Source organism: Narcine bancroftii, chromosome 2 (genome assembly GCF_036971445.1).
Source record: "Narcine bancroftii isolate sNarBan1 chromosome 2, sNarBan1.hap1, whole genome shotgun sequence".
NCBI lineage: Eukaryota > Metazoa > Chordata > Chondrichthyes > Torpediniformes > Narcinidae > Narcine > Narcine bancroftii.
In genome coordinates this window covers 321,642,981-321,656,241 of record NC_091470.1, presented here as the reverse complement: position 1 = coordinate 321,656,241, position 13,261 = coordinate 321,642,981, and the positions used below count along the sequence as shown (strand labels likewise).

Genomic DNA, 13,261 nt, shown 5'->3' with positions numbered 1-13,261 from the left:
CACAGGTATTTGTGATTATTCAGGTATGTTTAATTGGTTCTTGGTGCAGATATAAGAGAGCTAGGCTTGCTTCTGAGCTTTTGATCACCTTGGAGTCTGCAGTTGCCATTTTTCAACATTAGGACGGGAGTTATGCCAATGAATGTCAAAGAAGCCACTAAGAGGCTGAAAAACATGAAAGAGACATCGCCCAAACCTTAGGATTACCAAAATCAACTGTTTGGATCATCATTATTAAGAAAGAGCAATATCTCCACTACTGATGTCAGAAGAATTCTCATCATATTGAAGAAATATCCCCAAAGCCCGTCGGACAGATTAAAAACATGCTTCAGGAGGCAGGTGTGGATGTGTAAAGGAAAATATTTAAAAGAGCTTGCAGGATTCTGGAAAAAGGTGAGACCAAGATTAACCTGTATCAAAGTGATAGTAAGAACAAAGGGTGGAGGTGCAAAGGAACTGCCCAAGATCCAAAAACAAACCACCTCATTTGTGAAACATTGTGGTGGGGGTGTTAATGGCCTGGGCATGTATGGCTGCCACAGGTTCTGACATACTTATCTTCATTGACAATTGGCAGTAGTAAAATGAATTCTGAGGTGTATAGAAACATCTTATCTGCTCAAGTTTGAGCAAATGCTTCCAAACTCATTGGAAGGCACTTCATCCTACAGCAAGGCAATGATCCCAAACATACTGCTAAAGCAACAAAGGAGTTTATCAAAGCTAAAACAGGAAAATTCTTGAATGGCCAAGTCAGTCACCCGATCTTAGTCCAATTGCTTTCCAAATGCTTTAGTCCATATGCTGAAGAGAAAACATAAGGGGACAAACCCCCAAAATAGGCAGGAGCTGAAGATGAGGCTGGTAGAGCATCACCAGAGAAGATACTACCACCTGGTGATGCCTATAAATCACAATCTTCAAGCAGTTATTGCATGCAAGGAATATGCAACGAAGTACTAAATATGACTACTTTAATATACATAACATTGTTATGTCGCAAATATTCTGGTGCCCTGAAATGAAGGGATTATGTATAAAAAGTGCTTTAAATTCTGCAAAATGTACACAAATATCCTTGAATAACATCTGGAAGGTGCATTTTAATCCCATGTGAATGGTATGATTACAAATTTAAAACTGTGGCGCACAGGGGCAAATAAAAGATAAATAAACTAACAGCAGATGAAGATAGGTAAAGATTGTGTATTTTTTTTAATATTTACTTTGCAATGAATTGAATCACTTAGGTTTTTAAACCACATTATATAGACCCTGTAGGAAAATGTCTCCCTTTTATTTTCTCTTCTTGCTTCTCTCTTGGAAACAATAAGGTTGTAATAAAACCCTAGAATGACCAATTGGCATTGTCATCCTGTTATCTCATATATTCCTGTCTTGAGAAAGTAAGAATTAGAGACAAGAGTAAACTAGTTGACTGCTCATACCTGCTCCACCTTTCAATGTGATCACATCTCCTTTATTCCCTCAATGCCACTTTCTTGCAACCCTTGGTTCTGATAATATCTCAAAGGAACCATAGTGGCATAGTAATTAAGATCAAACTATTTATCTCCTTTCAGGTTTAAAATATTGATAATTATAGGCACTTTGTACATTAATGCAAATCAACTCAAATTCATTAAGTACATTTTAACATTTCATTTTAATTGAATTTATGCTCAAAGCAACATCAAAAACCTGTTCGATGCATAAAATGATACAGCAGCTATTTTAACGAAACATAATTGAATAAATCATATCCTGGCTTGTGATCTGAAGAGGAAGGTGTTAACCAACTCATGTGTTTGCTGATGCTTCTACTATCTTCATTATACTGAGGCTAAACAAGAAGCAGAACATTCATCATATTAAATTGATACAATGAAAATCATGACCAAGTTAAGCATCTTATGAACTATTAGTAAACCATGAATCAGCAAAAGTTTTATGAACTATTTTCTACAGCCATATTCTTGCCCATATTTCTACTATAGTTATATGAACGTTCTTTCAAACCGAAACATAATTTTAACATCACCTGAACATCATTTGCTGGATTCCAGTCAATATCATACAGAACTAATCGAGAGGCTCCAATCAGATTTAATCCAACACCACCTGCCTTTGAGCTGAGTAAAAAGATAAAAATTTGGCTGTGTTTACTATTGAAAGATTCCACAATTTGTTGTCGAAGGCTGACAGGAGTTTGTCCATCCAGTCGAGTGTAGCAATATCCAAGGGTCTTGCACATTTCTTGCAGGATGTCCAATGTCTGAGTATAATTTGAAATAAGCACAACTCTGCCACAGGAGAAATTAAAACAAACCCTGAAATGAATGGTGCATCTTGTGATTGTATTTCTTACAAAACCTGTACATATTAATGCAACTTTCTAAAGAGAATGAGGTTATAAAGATAAACATATTGAAACCAAGGACAGAATGGAACCCAGCAGATTCCCCAGGATTCCACATCCAATTTAAAATAAATTGCTGATAAATCTTGCAGGGCCTACTGGCCTTTTGTTTGTTCCGGTTGTACAATTCAGGCCCAAAGTTATAAACTGTGGGAGCATAGATCTATAAAGTTTAGTGAATGCTGTTTATCAATGAAATTTCAGTTTAACAGAAGTGTTGCAAGTATGATTTCACTTTAGAGAGTTTTATTGCCACTTGACCATAATTATGAACTAGCAAGATTGAACGACTGGCTTCCAAAATCAAGGCTCATGGGATTGGGGGCAAAGTATTGATGTGGATTGAGAACTGGCTGGCAGGTAGAAGACAGAGAATTGGGATAAATGGCTCGTTTTCTGAGTGGCAGGCAGTGACCAGTGGGGTGCCACAGGGATCTGTACTGGGACCCCAGCTGTTCACAATTTACATTAATGATCTGGATGAGGGGATTGGATGTAATATCTCCAAATTTGCAGATGACACTAAGCTAGGAGGGGTTGTGTGCACAGAAGAGGGGGTCAGGAAGCTCCAGTGTGATTTGGATAAATTGAGGGACTGGGCAGATACGTGGCAAATGCACTACATTGTGGATAAATGTGAGGTTATCCACTTTGGTAATACAAACCGGAGGGCAGATTACTATTTGAATGGCAATAGATTAAGAGATGGGGAAGTGCAGAGAGACCTAGGGGTACTTGTACACCAGTCTCTGAAGGCGAGCATGCAGGTACAGCAGGCGGTTAAAAAGGCAAATGGTATGTTGGTCTTCATATCAAGAGGGTTTGAGTACAGGAACAAGGATATCTTACTGCAGCTGTACAGAGCCTTGGTGAGACCCCACCTGGAGTATTGTGTGCAGTTTTGGTCACCTTATCTAAGGAAGGATGTTCTTGCAATGGAGTGAGTGCAAAGGCGATTCACCAGACTGATACCTGGAATGGCAGGAATGACTTATGAGGAAAGATTACGCAAATTGGGATTGTACTCGCTGGAGTTTTGAAGATTGAGAGGGGAATCTCATAGAGACATATAAAATTCTGGCAGGACTGGACAGAATGGATGCAGATGGGATGTTTCCAAGGATGGGAAAATCCAGAACCCGGGGCCATGGTTTGAAGATAATAGGCAAACCATTTAGGACCGAGATGAGGAGGAATTTCTTGACCCAGAGGGTGGTGAATCTGTGGAATTCATTGCCACAGAGGGCAGTAGAGGCAGGTTCATTAAATATATTTAAGAGGAAATTAGATCTATTTCTTCAGTATAAGGATATTAAAGGTTACGGAGAGAAGGCGGGGACGGGGTACTGAACTTTAAGATCAGCCATGATCTCGTTGAATGGCGGAGCAGGCTCGAAGGGTCGAATGACCTACTCCTGCTCCTATCTTCTATGTTTGTATGTTCCCTTTTAGATTTTTTGCCTACTCCTATTTTTAAATGAACTCTTGCTTGAAGGTTCATTTCTGGATGTTAAAGTTTCATGTTAAAGGTTCATTTCTAGATGTTAAAATTACTTCTAGCTGATAATGTGGGAAAGCTGACAAATTTTTATTCTGTAAAAATACAGAAATGCTGGAGAAACTCAGCCGGTCGTTCAGCATTCAAAAAAAAAGCAAAGATATATTGCCGACTTTTGAGGTCTGAGCCCTTCTTCAAGGACTCTACAATCATAGACTTTTGTGTTTCACTTAACATAATTATTATTCTGGTTTCCAATCTACTCAGCTCCCCAGATTTCCTGTAGCTTAAATTTAATACTAAATACAGTACATTTTAATTTAAAAGATGCATCAACTGTGGGTTCTATCAAATTGTTTTCTTCCTATACTCTTAAAGTAAGTTCCTACAATAACACAATTAGTACAACACAACACATCAAGGCACTTAATAAGAGTGGTAGCACTAAAGTAAAACACAAAATTTGCATCTACACCTTCCCCCCATCCCCCAACTCATTTGTTCAGACACTTGCTGACATTTTTCCATACCTTGAAGAAGGGCTAAAGCCCAAAATGTCAGTTATGTATTTTTATCTTTGCTTTATAAAGGACACTTAATAAACCTGCTGAGTTTCTCCAGCTTTGTGTTTTTACTGGTAGCACTAAAACTACTTTTGATCCTGAACTATAAAATTCCCTATGGGAACAGATGTCCAATTAAAGTAGCAAGTGTAAAGAAACAACTCAGAACAAGACTTTAGCTGAATTCCAGAAATGAGAAACAAGACAGATGCCTAAATGGCACACTTCAAACAAGTTTGCACAAGAGAACAGAATTAAAAGTACACAGGGAACTAAATTCCAAATTGAGTTAAATGTTGTAGTTGCCTTCAGCTGAGTAAGACTTAAAGTAAGACTAAAGAAGAAAATGAATGTCAGTGAGCCAGGCAAAGGCCAACACAGTCATTGTTCATGCTACTAAGACATTTTTGATAATGGTTATTGAGTAACTCGAGTATAAGAGCTTATTGTCATATACTTAAGTACCACGTACAGATACATCAAAATCCTTACTTGCTACAGCAATACAAGTACATAAGATCAACCAACATCACAAATATTTTCAAACTATCATGAATTCAAATCCAGCTTTTATCCTTACTTCTCTGCTGCACTTTGTTCATGAATGCCTGCTAAAAGGTTTCTCAGTACTTCGAGTTTTCCTGAATGCTTTGCAGTGAAGATGTCTGGTTCATAGCTCATCGGAAATATATTGGTTAGATCCTTGAAAGGGCCGATTTCCAACTGTTGGTCAAAATCAGTTTGTTTGGAATAATTTTCACTTTCCTAAGACAGAAAAGAGATGGAAGTAATTTATCTCATTTTAACTGATGTGCCATAAAACAAGACAGTTTTCATTCCTTTACAGGGTATTCAGTGCTTGAAAGTAATATTGTTCCACTGCTCTTAAAAAGTACTCTTCTGAGATATATTTCAGATGTGTGTCATGGTCATCCCTATTAACACACCACACCACTTTCCAACTATGCATTTAAATAAAAAACTGTTATCAAAGTAAAATTTGCATCTGAATTGATGATACAATTTCTTACAATTAGCATGCTATTTTTAAAAATAATCCTCCTAGATGCGATCCTCCTAAACGTGAAACATTTTACTCAATGAAATGTAACTAAAAAATACTTAGCAGCTCCTCTGTGACCATTCCTTACACTTTTCCTAAATCACGTTGAAGTAAAGGTCAATAACTAAAATCTGTATCTTGCCTAACAACCTGTTCATCATTTGGGAGAGCCAATAAGTCTATTCCTCTTTGGAAATATTTGATGCTGCAACATTTCCATGCCCATTTATTTGCAGATGTGATGAAAGGGATGAGGAACAGAAATGTCTGATATTATTCTATTTAGCCAATTACACTACTGATTATACTGTGACCCACCCATGACTTTATAGCTCAGCTCAAGTGGTAGATGATACTTGACATTTGGACACAGTTCCTCTCATGGAACCATAGAAGCACTGCTAAATAATATTATATTTTACTTTCTATGAATACTTATTGGTGGTTAAGCTAGTACGATTCCCATATATAACTTAACTGTCTCTCAATTTCAATAAACTTGATTGCATATTACAATATTCACAATTCCAGCACAAACGTTCAAATCAGAACTATGAATTCCATTCAAACATTGGGCTTATTTTTAAAAATCCAATCCGATTTAAATAAGAAACATAACTACATCTTGAAGAAAATGAGTGAGACTGCAGGAGAAGCAATGAGAAAGCATAAAGCTAAATCACCAGCCATTTTGATAATGGTTCCAGTTTAATTTCTCGAGGTTTCCCACAAAGCTTAAAGTGCTATGGTTCCTAATATACTGTGTTCTATAGCCTATGAGACTCTCTGGCACCCCTGTGTAATTGTGGTTACTGAGATAGATGTCATTACAGAGAGATTATTAACGGATTGCTTTAAAAATACTATCAAAGTCCCAATAGATTTTCAAAAGTAACTGCAGAACATGGAAGAAAAACATTGAAGTACCCAATAGATTAAATATTTAATCTTACTCATAAAGGTTTATTTTAAAATAATTTATGTAAGTAAGAGTGCTGCACAAGTACATTTTCCTTCTGAATTCACAATGTTTATTTGAGAACGTATGAAAATATTATGGAAGAAACGGATTAATCAAATTCCCGACAATAGCCCAGGCCCAAAACATTGGTTGCGCTTTATCTCCAGCACATTTGTATATTCTCTTGTGAAAGAGATGCAAATAAAATAATTAACTTTGAGGTTATAAAGAAGCATATTACCAATGTCGTGAAATACAACTAATTTACTTTTTAGGTTTTGTGGTTTTTAAATCGGTTATGAAGTTGTGCTTTTTACTTACTAAGCCTCTGCAGTGCTAGCATCTCACATGATAAACACTCAAAAAGTACTGGGGATGTAGATTAATAGGTGTAAATTGGGCAGCACGGACTCATGGGCCTAAATGACCTATTACCGTGCTGTACGTCTAAATTTAAAATTTATAACCCAAAATAGCACTTCAAGGCAGAGGTCAAATATAGATTTCATTGTCACAAGATAAAGGAACAGATGTAAGCCACTTGGCCCATCAAGTCTGTTCCACAACTCTACCCAAGCTGAACTATACTCACACCTAGTTCCAATTGCCAGTCTTTTTTCCATATTCCCTGATTCCCCTGAACAATTAGATACTTATCAATCTCCTGCTTAAACTCTTCCAGTGATCGGGCCTCCATTGCTGTATGTGGCAATGAGTTCCACAAATCCACGATCCTTTGACTAAAGTAGTTTTTTTCTTATCTCTGTTTTAAATGGATAACTTCTAATTTTAAGACTGTGCCCTCTTGTCCTTGATTCACCCACCAAGGGAAACATCTTATCTACATCCACTCTGTCAAAACCTTTCAAAATTTGAAATGTCTTTGAGATCCTCTCTCATTCTTCTATACTCCAATGAATACAATCCAAGAGCTGCCAAACATTCCTCATATGTTAGCCTTTATATTCCAGGAATCATCCTAGTAAATCTCCTCTGCACTCTCTCCAACAATATCACATCGTTTCTAAGATAGGGAGCCCAAAACTGCACACAGTACTGCAAATGAGGTCTCACCAGTGCCCCATAGAGCCTCATAAACACCTCTTTACTCTTGTACCCTATCCCTCTTGAAATCAATGCCAACATAGCATTCACTTTTTTTACTACTGATCCAACCTGGTCATTAACTTTTAGGTTTCCCTGCACGAGGATGACCAGGTATATAAAACCAATATAAACAATTCACAGTTGAAGTATGATCCTTGATGAGCAAAGTAAAAATCCTCAATCACCTTTTACCTTCTAGTTATTGCTAAACCTGTAAACAAGTGGTTGATATACATGCATCACTTAATGTAATTATTTGCCAATTTTTCCCTCCTATCTGATCATTCAAAAGGACCTCCACCAATGCCTTCTGAACTGCTCCAGAGGCAGTTTTCTCACTTTTATTCTTTATTAATGTCTTGTTTCTTTGTGCCTCAAAATAACAATTAAGCTGCTTCAGGGCAGGCAACTAGAAAAAAAAAGGGGGGAACCTCACAACACTTAACTTTTTGATGTGGCAAGTAAGGAGGTATTAACATGATGAACAAAATGCATTTTATAGCTCTTGGTATCTATTAAACATCATTTCCCTGAAAAAGGCAGCTATATTTAATAAATAGAAAAAGGGATTTCTATTTCTCCATCATATTGCTTGAGTTCTTGTTGCTTTTAAAAGTAATTGGATTTCAAAACTATTCTTGGCCAAATGATTTCCTTAAATGCAGTGAGATGGATTGCAACACAATTTTATTCTAAAATGTGTCATGCGACTGGTTCCTATGGAGTTAATGTCCATATGCACTTCAAACAAATACCTTTATTGTATTAAAGAGAAGCACAGGGTGGTTGCAGAGCTTTTTCAGTAACCCTATGCATACTAAGTGGAGACTGTTATCCAGCTTTCCCTGGAGGAAGGATTTCACTGCATGAGACGACAGTACTTTGTGATAGAGTTCAAGCTGCAGTGTAGCCGGGCGGCAGAAGATAATCCATTCAGTCTTTGGAGGGAGGTAATTGTTAATGATGTCCTGTGTGCGTCGAAGTATGAAGAGCCCAGTTAATCGGCAAAGCTCCGTTGCCCTTTCTTCACCCAAAAGCTTTTCATCCTGAAGACAAAAAGAAATAGCAAAAGAGCAAAAGCTGGAATGCTGAGCTGCAGAGGAAAGAATTCCTGAATTAATAAATCTTTGAAAAAGACTGCATTGTTTATTGTTCGGTTTTACGGGCTTACCCATGGACACTTTTGGCAAAGAATCTGAACAATTCTATAGGTTAAACTTGCATTGAAAATTCTTTCACCTGAAACAAAATTCTATTGCAATGTTATTACATAAATATTTTGAACCTCAAAAACCAATTTAGCACAACTAGATTTGTTTATTTTATGACTTTACTCCTGCTACTTATTGCATGATGTTCTTCCACTCCTAAAACCAACCAGCTTAAGGTGCATGTGGGTGGTCTGTAAAGAAGGGCTGATGGCACACAAAAATTGGGATCTCCATGTGCAGAGGACCTTTAGGGTAATTCTTTTATAAGTTTATTACAGTATGGTGAAGTGACAAAAATCAGTCAAAATTCCAAGAGATTGGAATTTAATCTTGATATGCCCTACTACAGTCAGGGCGTTTCCTTAAAAATTATAATATTAGGAAAGTTACTGTTAAATAAATTGGGTGTTTTTCACCCTGACTGCTGTATTAAAACATAAATTGCATGGTTCCTGGCCTCAGATATTTTTGGAGACTGCATGATTACAAATTTTGATTGGATTATTTGCTTTGGTTTGGATATGCAGTGGTGAGAATGGAGAAGGGGCAGCCAAAAAATGTTTTGATTAAAATTTCCTCAGTATTCCTAAATGTGAAATGAATAAATTTATAAAATCAGAGGCTCACTGGATAAATTGATCTTCTGTAATAGTGGAATCATTCATTCAGGGGCCTCGCCATTCGGCATAGGCAATCATGTCTCTCCATTCGTCATGATCTCTGACTCTCTGAATTGTAGTTGTTGCTTTTCGCCATCGGGGAAGACTATAGTCGATGTTGAGTTCCTGATTATACAAGGGAAAAAGGCAGTGGTTTTCCATTGTCTTCTTCAGTTGCAGTGTCCATACCTGGCCATTGATCATCAGATTCATCTGCCCAGTGATTTTAGTTTTACAACCATAAACTTCAATTTGTAGAATCTGTTTATAAAAACCCGTGGCTTCACGTGACCCTGATTGGGAGGCTAATCAGGTACTACACCTTGCCCAAGGGTGACCTGTAGGCTATCGGATGGAAGGAGCGCTTTACACCTCCTTTTGCTGAGCAATTGTGCAACGCCAACACCAATCGTGAAGTCATAAAATCACTAAACCATAAAAACCTGCAGCTCCAGTTTATATCTCTATACCAACCTATACAAGTAACAGTATTCAATAATGAGAAAGTTGAAATGTATCTAAAAATGCACTTCAGGACATCCTCGAGAGAAGAAAAATATCAATTCTTACCTTAGTTGCAGAGGGTTGTTGTGACCGGATGATGGGTTCCTCATAAACCTTTTTGTAGGTGGATGAGGATCCAAGAACACCAGGATTCACAAATTCTACAAGAGAGTAGAATTCCTGAAGATCATTTTGTAATGGGGTACCTATATACAATTAACATTTAAATGAGATATAACAATTCAAAACCTTACATTGATTAAGTGAATGTACACACATACCAATTAACTTTTGCAGGTGTCGTGTTAATAATCTATATCATAAAACACAAGTTTGTAACACAATCATAATATTAAGAATAATCTATTTTTGGTAATTGGGCTAATTCATGCTCATTAGTTCTGAAGCTACAGATTTAGCAAAGCTAGTCAAACTGTTCATTAGAATGTACATATAACAGTTAGATGCAACAAACAAGATAGCTTTTCTATCATGTATGGCTATGTTTTAATTTAACAGTCTCATTAAGGAGTAAAGGGGAATGGCAATGTAGGATCAGTCCTTTATACCCAAAGATCTCCTGAAATACTAATGAGAAAAAAAGATTATATGATGGAGACATTCAGAAGCAGCTGAAAAAAATAAATTTTCCTTCTCTTGAAGCCACATTTGAACATGATTTAGTTTAAGCATTAATGTTAATTCAAACGGAAGTAAGAAAATACAAATCACCTACTCATTAAATGGTGGTTACATGTGACTGCTGTAAAGCTGAAGGGCCAGGTATGAAAAGGGTCTAGTCCCTCTGTTGATTACAGAACTGCAAGCTACTCATTAATGATACCTTGCCTATTATTAAGATGTTTTCCTGTTGAAAATGTTATTTAATTGTCTAAAACAAATATGAACAAACTTAATTTTCACTGCTACTTAAGGAAACTTTGTAGCAGCATCATTTCAAGAGAAAGAAAGCAAAGTCAGGTTGTGAAACAATGTTCCCTTTAAATAAAGCAAATTGCCTCCTACATTGCAAGCAGTGTGGATGCTCCGCCATGATACAGCAGATGGAAGTTTTATTTTAAGAAAAGAGTGGTTCAGCTATTGAGGGTGAATTAGATATGCAATTCCTCCATATATTATATTCATCAAACATTTTAGAATTAGGAATGATTGAAAGATAACTTACCAGTAAGAATCACTCTTTTCTCACAAGAAAGGCTAAGAATTGCCGAGGATGTCTTAATTGAGCTATTTTTTAAACGGTGTCCTTCATCACAAATTATTAAGTTGAATTGCAAGATTTTAATTTGTTCCAGGCAGCGCAACAACATCTCATAACTAATGATGAGAACAGAGTAAAGTGGCGAATTGATGAAGTCCTCTACTTTGTGATCCTACAATAAATAAGCTGGTAAAAATTAGAGATATGGACAGTAAACTGATACGCAGCTTTACTTAATGTTATTTCTGCACCATGGGCTACGTAGTTTTATTTGTGATCACCATTTTTTCTTACTTTTTCTCCAGATGCTCATATTCTCTTTATAGGAAATGTCAGAGGTTTGCCATATTGCAGCCATAGGTTAAATTCACTCCAAATTTCTGAGTGTCCCATCATTCCACATGGCAACAACTAATCCATACCACATTTCTCAGCTGGCATCTCCACTATAAAGTAAATGCCATATTCTCTGCTCTCTTGTCTTTAAATCACTTCTTTAAAATCGAGTAATTAATCTTCCAAAATTAATTACGATTCAAAAATCCCAAGGCAATGTAAAAATAGCCTCACATAGATATTTTCAATGCATGGGAGGTTGATGCCCATGATGGACTTGGCTACGTCTGCCACTTTCTGCAGCCCAAACCAGCCTATGATGCAACCAGTCAGTACAAGTTCCATAATACAGTAGTATAAGTTCAATACAGTATTTGAAGGTCTATCCAATCTCCTTAGAAAGTGGAAGTATTGTATGCCTTCTTGATAGTTTCACAATCACCAATACTGAGACCATTTATAGGGCTACTTTGCCACATTGTCCCTTATCATTTACAAAGTGGAACAACCTGTGCTCCAACCATGAACTCAGTTGTTATGCAGTTCAATCAGGAGCCTGATTGGCTACAAGGAAGAAACTGTCTTCAAGCTTTTTGAACCTTCTCTTTGATGGGAGGAAAGAAAAGTGTCCAGGATCCGATGCCCTTCTGAAAGTAGGCTTCCTTTCCTAGGCAGTGGAAGATGCAGATAGAATCCATGGAAGTTTGTGTTATGTTCCCAGCTGCATTAATTACCTTCTGTAGCATCTTCCGATCTTGAGCAAAGCAGCTCCCACACCACATCATGAATCCAGCAAATACTGTATGCTTATCAAATAGATATAACAACAAACTCATTATCATCATCCTACTGTGGTGTCTTCAGCAATTTGAAGATGGAGTTGGAATGGTGTTTAGCTATGTAGTCATGGGTACAGAGACAGTAAAGGAGGAGTCAAAGTACACATCCATGAGGACCGCAGGTGTTGAATGTGATTGTGGAGGGGGCGCTGTTATCCACGTTCACTGACTGCAGTCCATTGAGTAAGAAGTGAAGGATCCAGTTGCAGAGGGAGACACCAAGGCCTAGATCCCAAAGACTGTGAATGAGTTTGCTAAGGAGTATAGTATTTAAGGTGGAGTCTAAAGATGTCCTTGACATCCAAATGCTCCATGGTAAAGGAAAGTGGCTTCTTCTGTGGATATGTTTGGATGGTAGGCAAATTGAAGTGGGTCAAGGCAGGCTGGTAAGCTAGAGTTGATGTGAGCCATGACCAGTATCTCAAAACACATTATGATAGGGGAATCAAGCCATCTGTCTAGAGTCAATTAGGGATCTTATTATGGTTTTCTTAGGTTTTGTCATGACAGTTGCCTTTTAGAAATAAGTGGGGACTGTGGCCTGTTGTAGGGAGATTATAGATGCCTGTGAATACATCTGCCAGTTGATTTGATCAGGCTCTCAGTGAACGTCCCTGGACTTGGTATGGGCTAGTTGCTTTCTGGATTCACCCTCCAGAAAGCCACCCTGACTTCAGTCGAAGTTACCATGTATATGACATCGTTGTAGAAGTTGGTGTTGGTGTCAGTTCACTGCTGACTCCCTGTTAAAAGCAAGCGTAGATCATGTTTAACTCATTGTGGAATGTTGCATGCTGTGCTGCTAGGTTTTGAATAATATTCTACAATAGCATGGATGCCCTGCCATAGTCACAGTGGATCTATGATAGTTTCTTG

At 37.4% G+C, this 13,261-nt stretch overlaps 1 protein-coding gene across 12 annotated transcripts in view; it reads right to left on the bottom strand.

Moving 5' to 3' along the window:
• The window catches only part of rad54b (RAD54 homolog B), a 168,767-nt gene that overhangs the window by 17,806 nt on the left and 137,700 nt on the right, over window positions 1-13,261 (bottom strand). For 10 of the 12 annotated variants that reach the window (XM_069921887.1, XM_069921886.1, XM_069921883.1 and 7 more), the window contains 5 exons: window positions 11,175-11,382; window positions 10,055-10,194; window positions 8,370-8,660; window positions 5,064-5,248; window positions 2,045-2,306 (listed from right to left, as the gene is read on the bottom strand). In XM_069921887.1, the coding sequence (XP_069777988.1) occupies window positions 2,045-2,306; window positions 5,064-5,248; window positions 8,370-8,660; window positions 10,055-10,194; window positions 11,175-11,382 (1,086 nt within the window). The remainder of the gene's footprint in view (window positions 1-2,044; window positions 2,307-5,063; window positions 5,249-8,369; window positions 8,661-10,054; window positions 10,195-11,174; window positions 11,383-13,261) is intronic. The other 2 variants (XM_069921882.1, XM_069921881.1) reach the window with 2 other exon arrangements.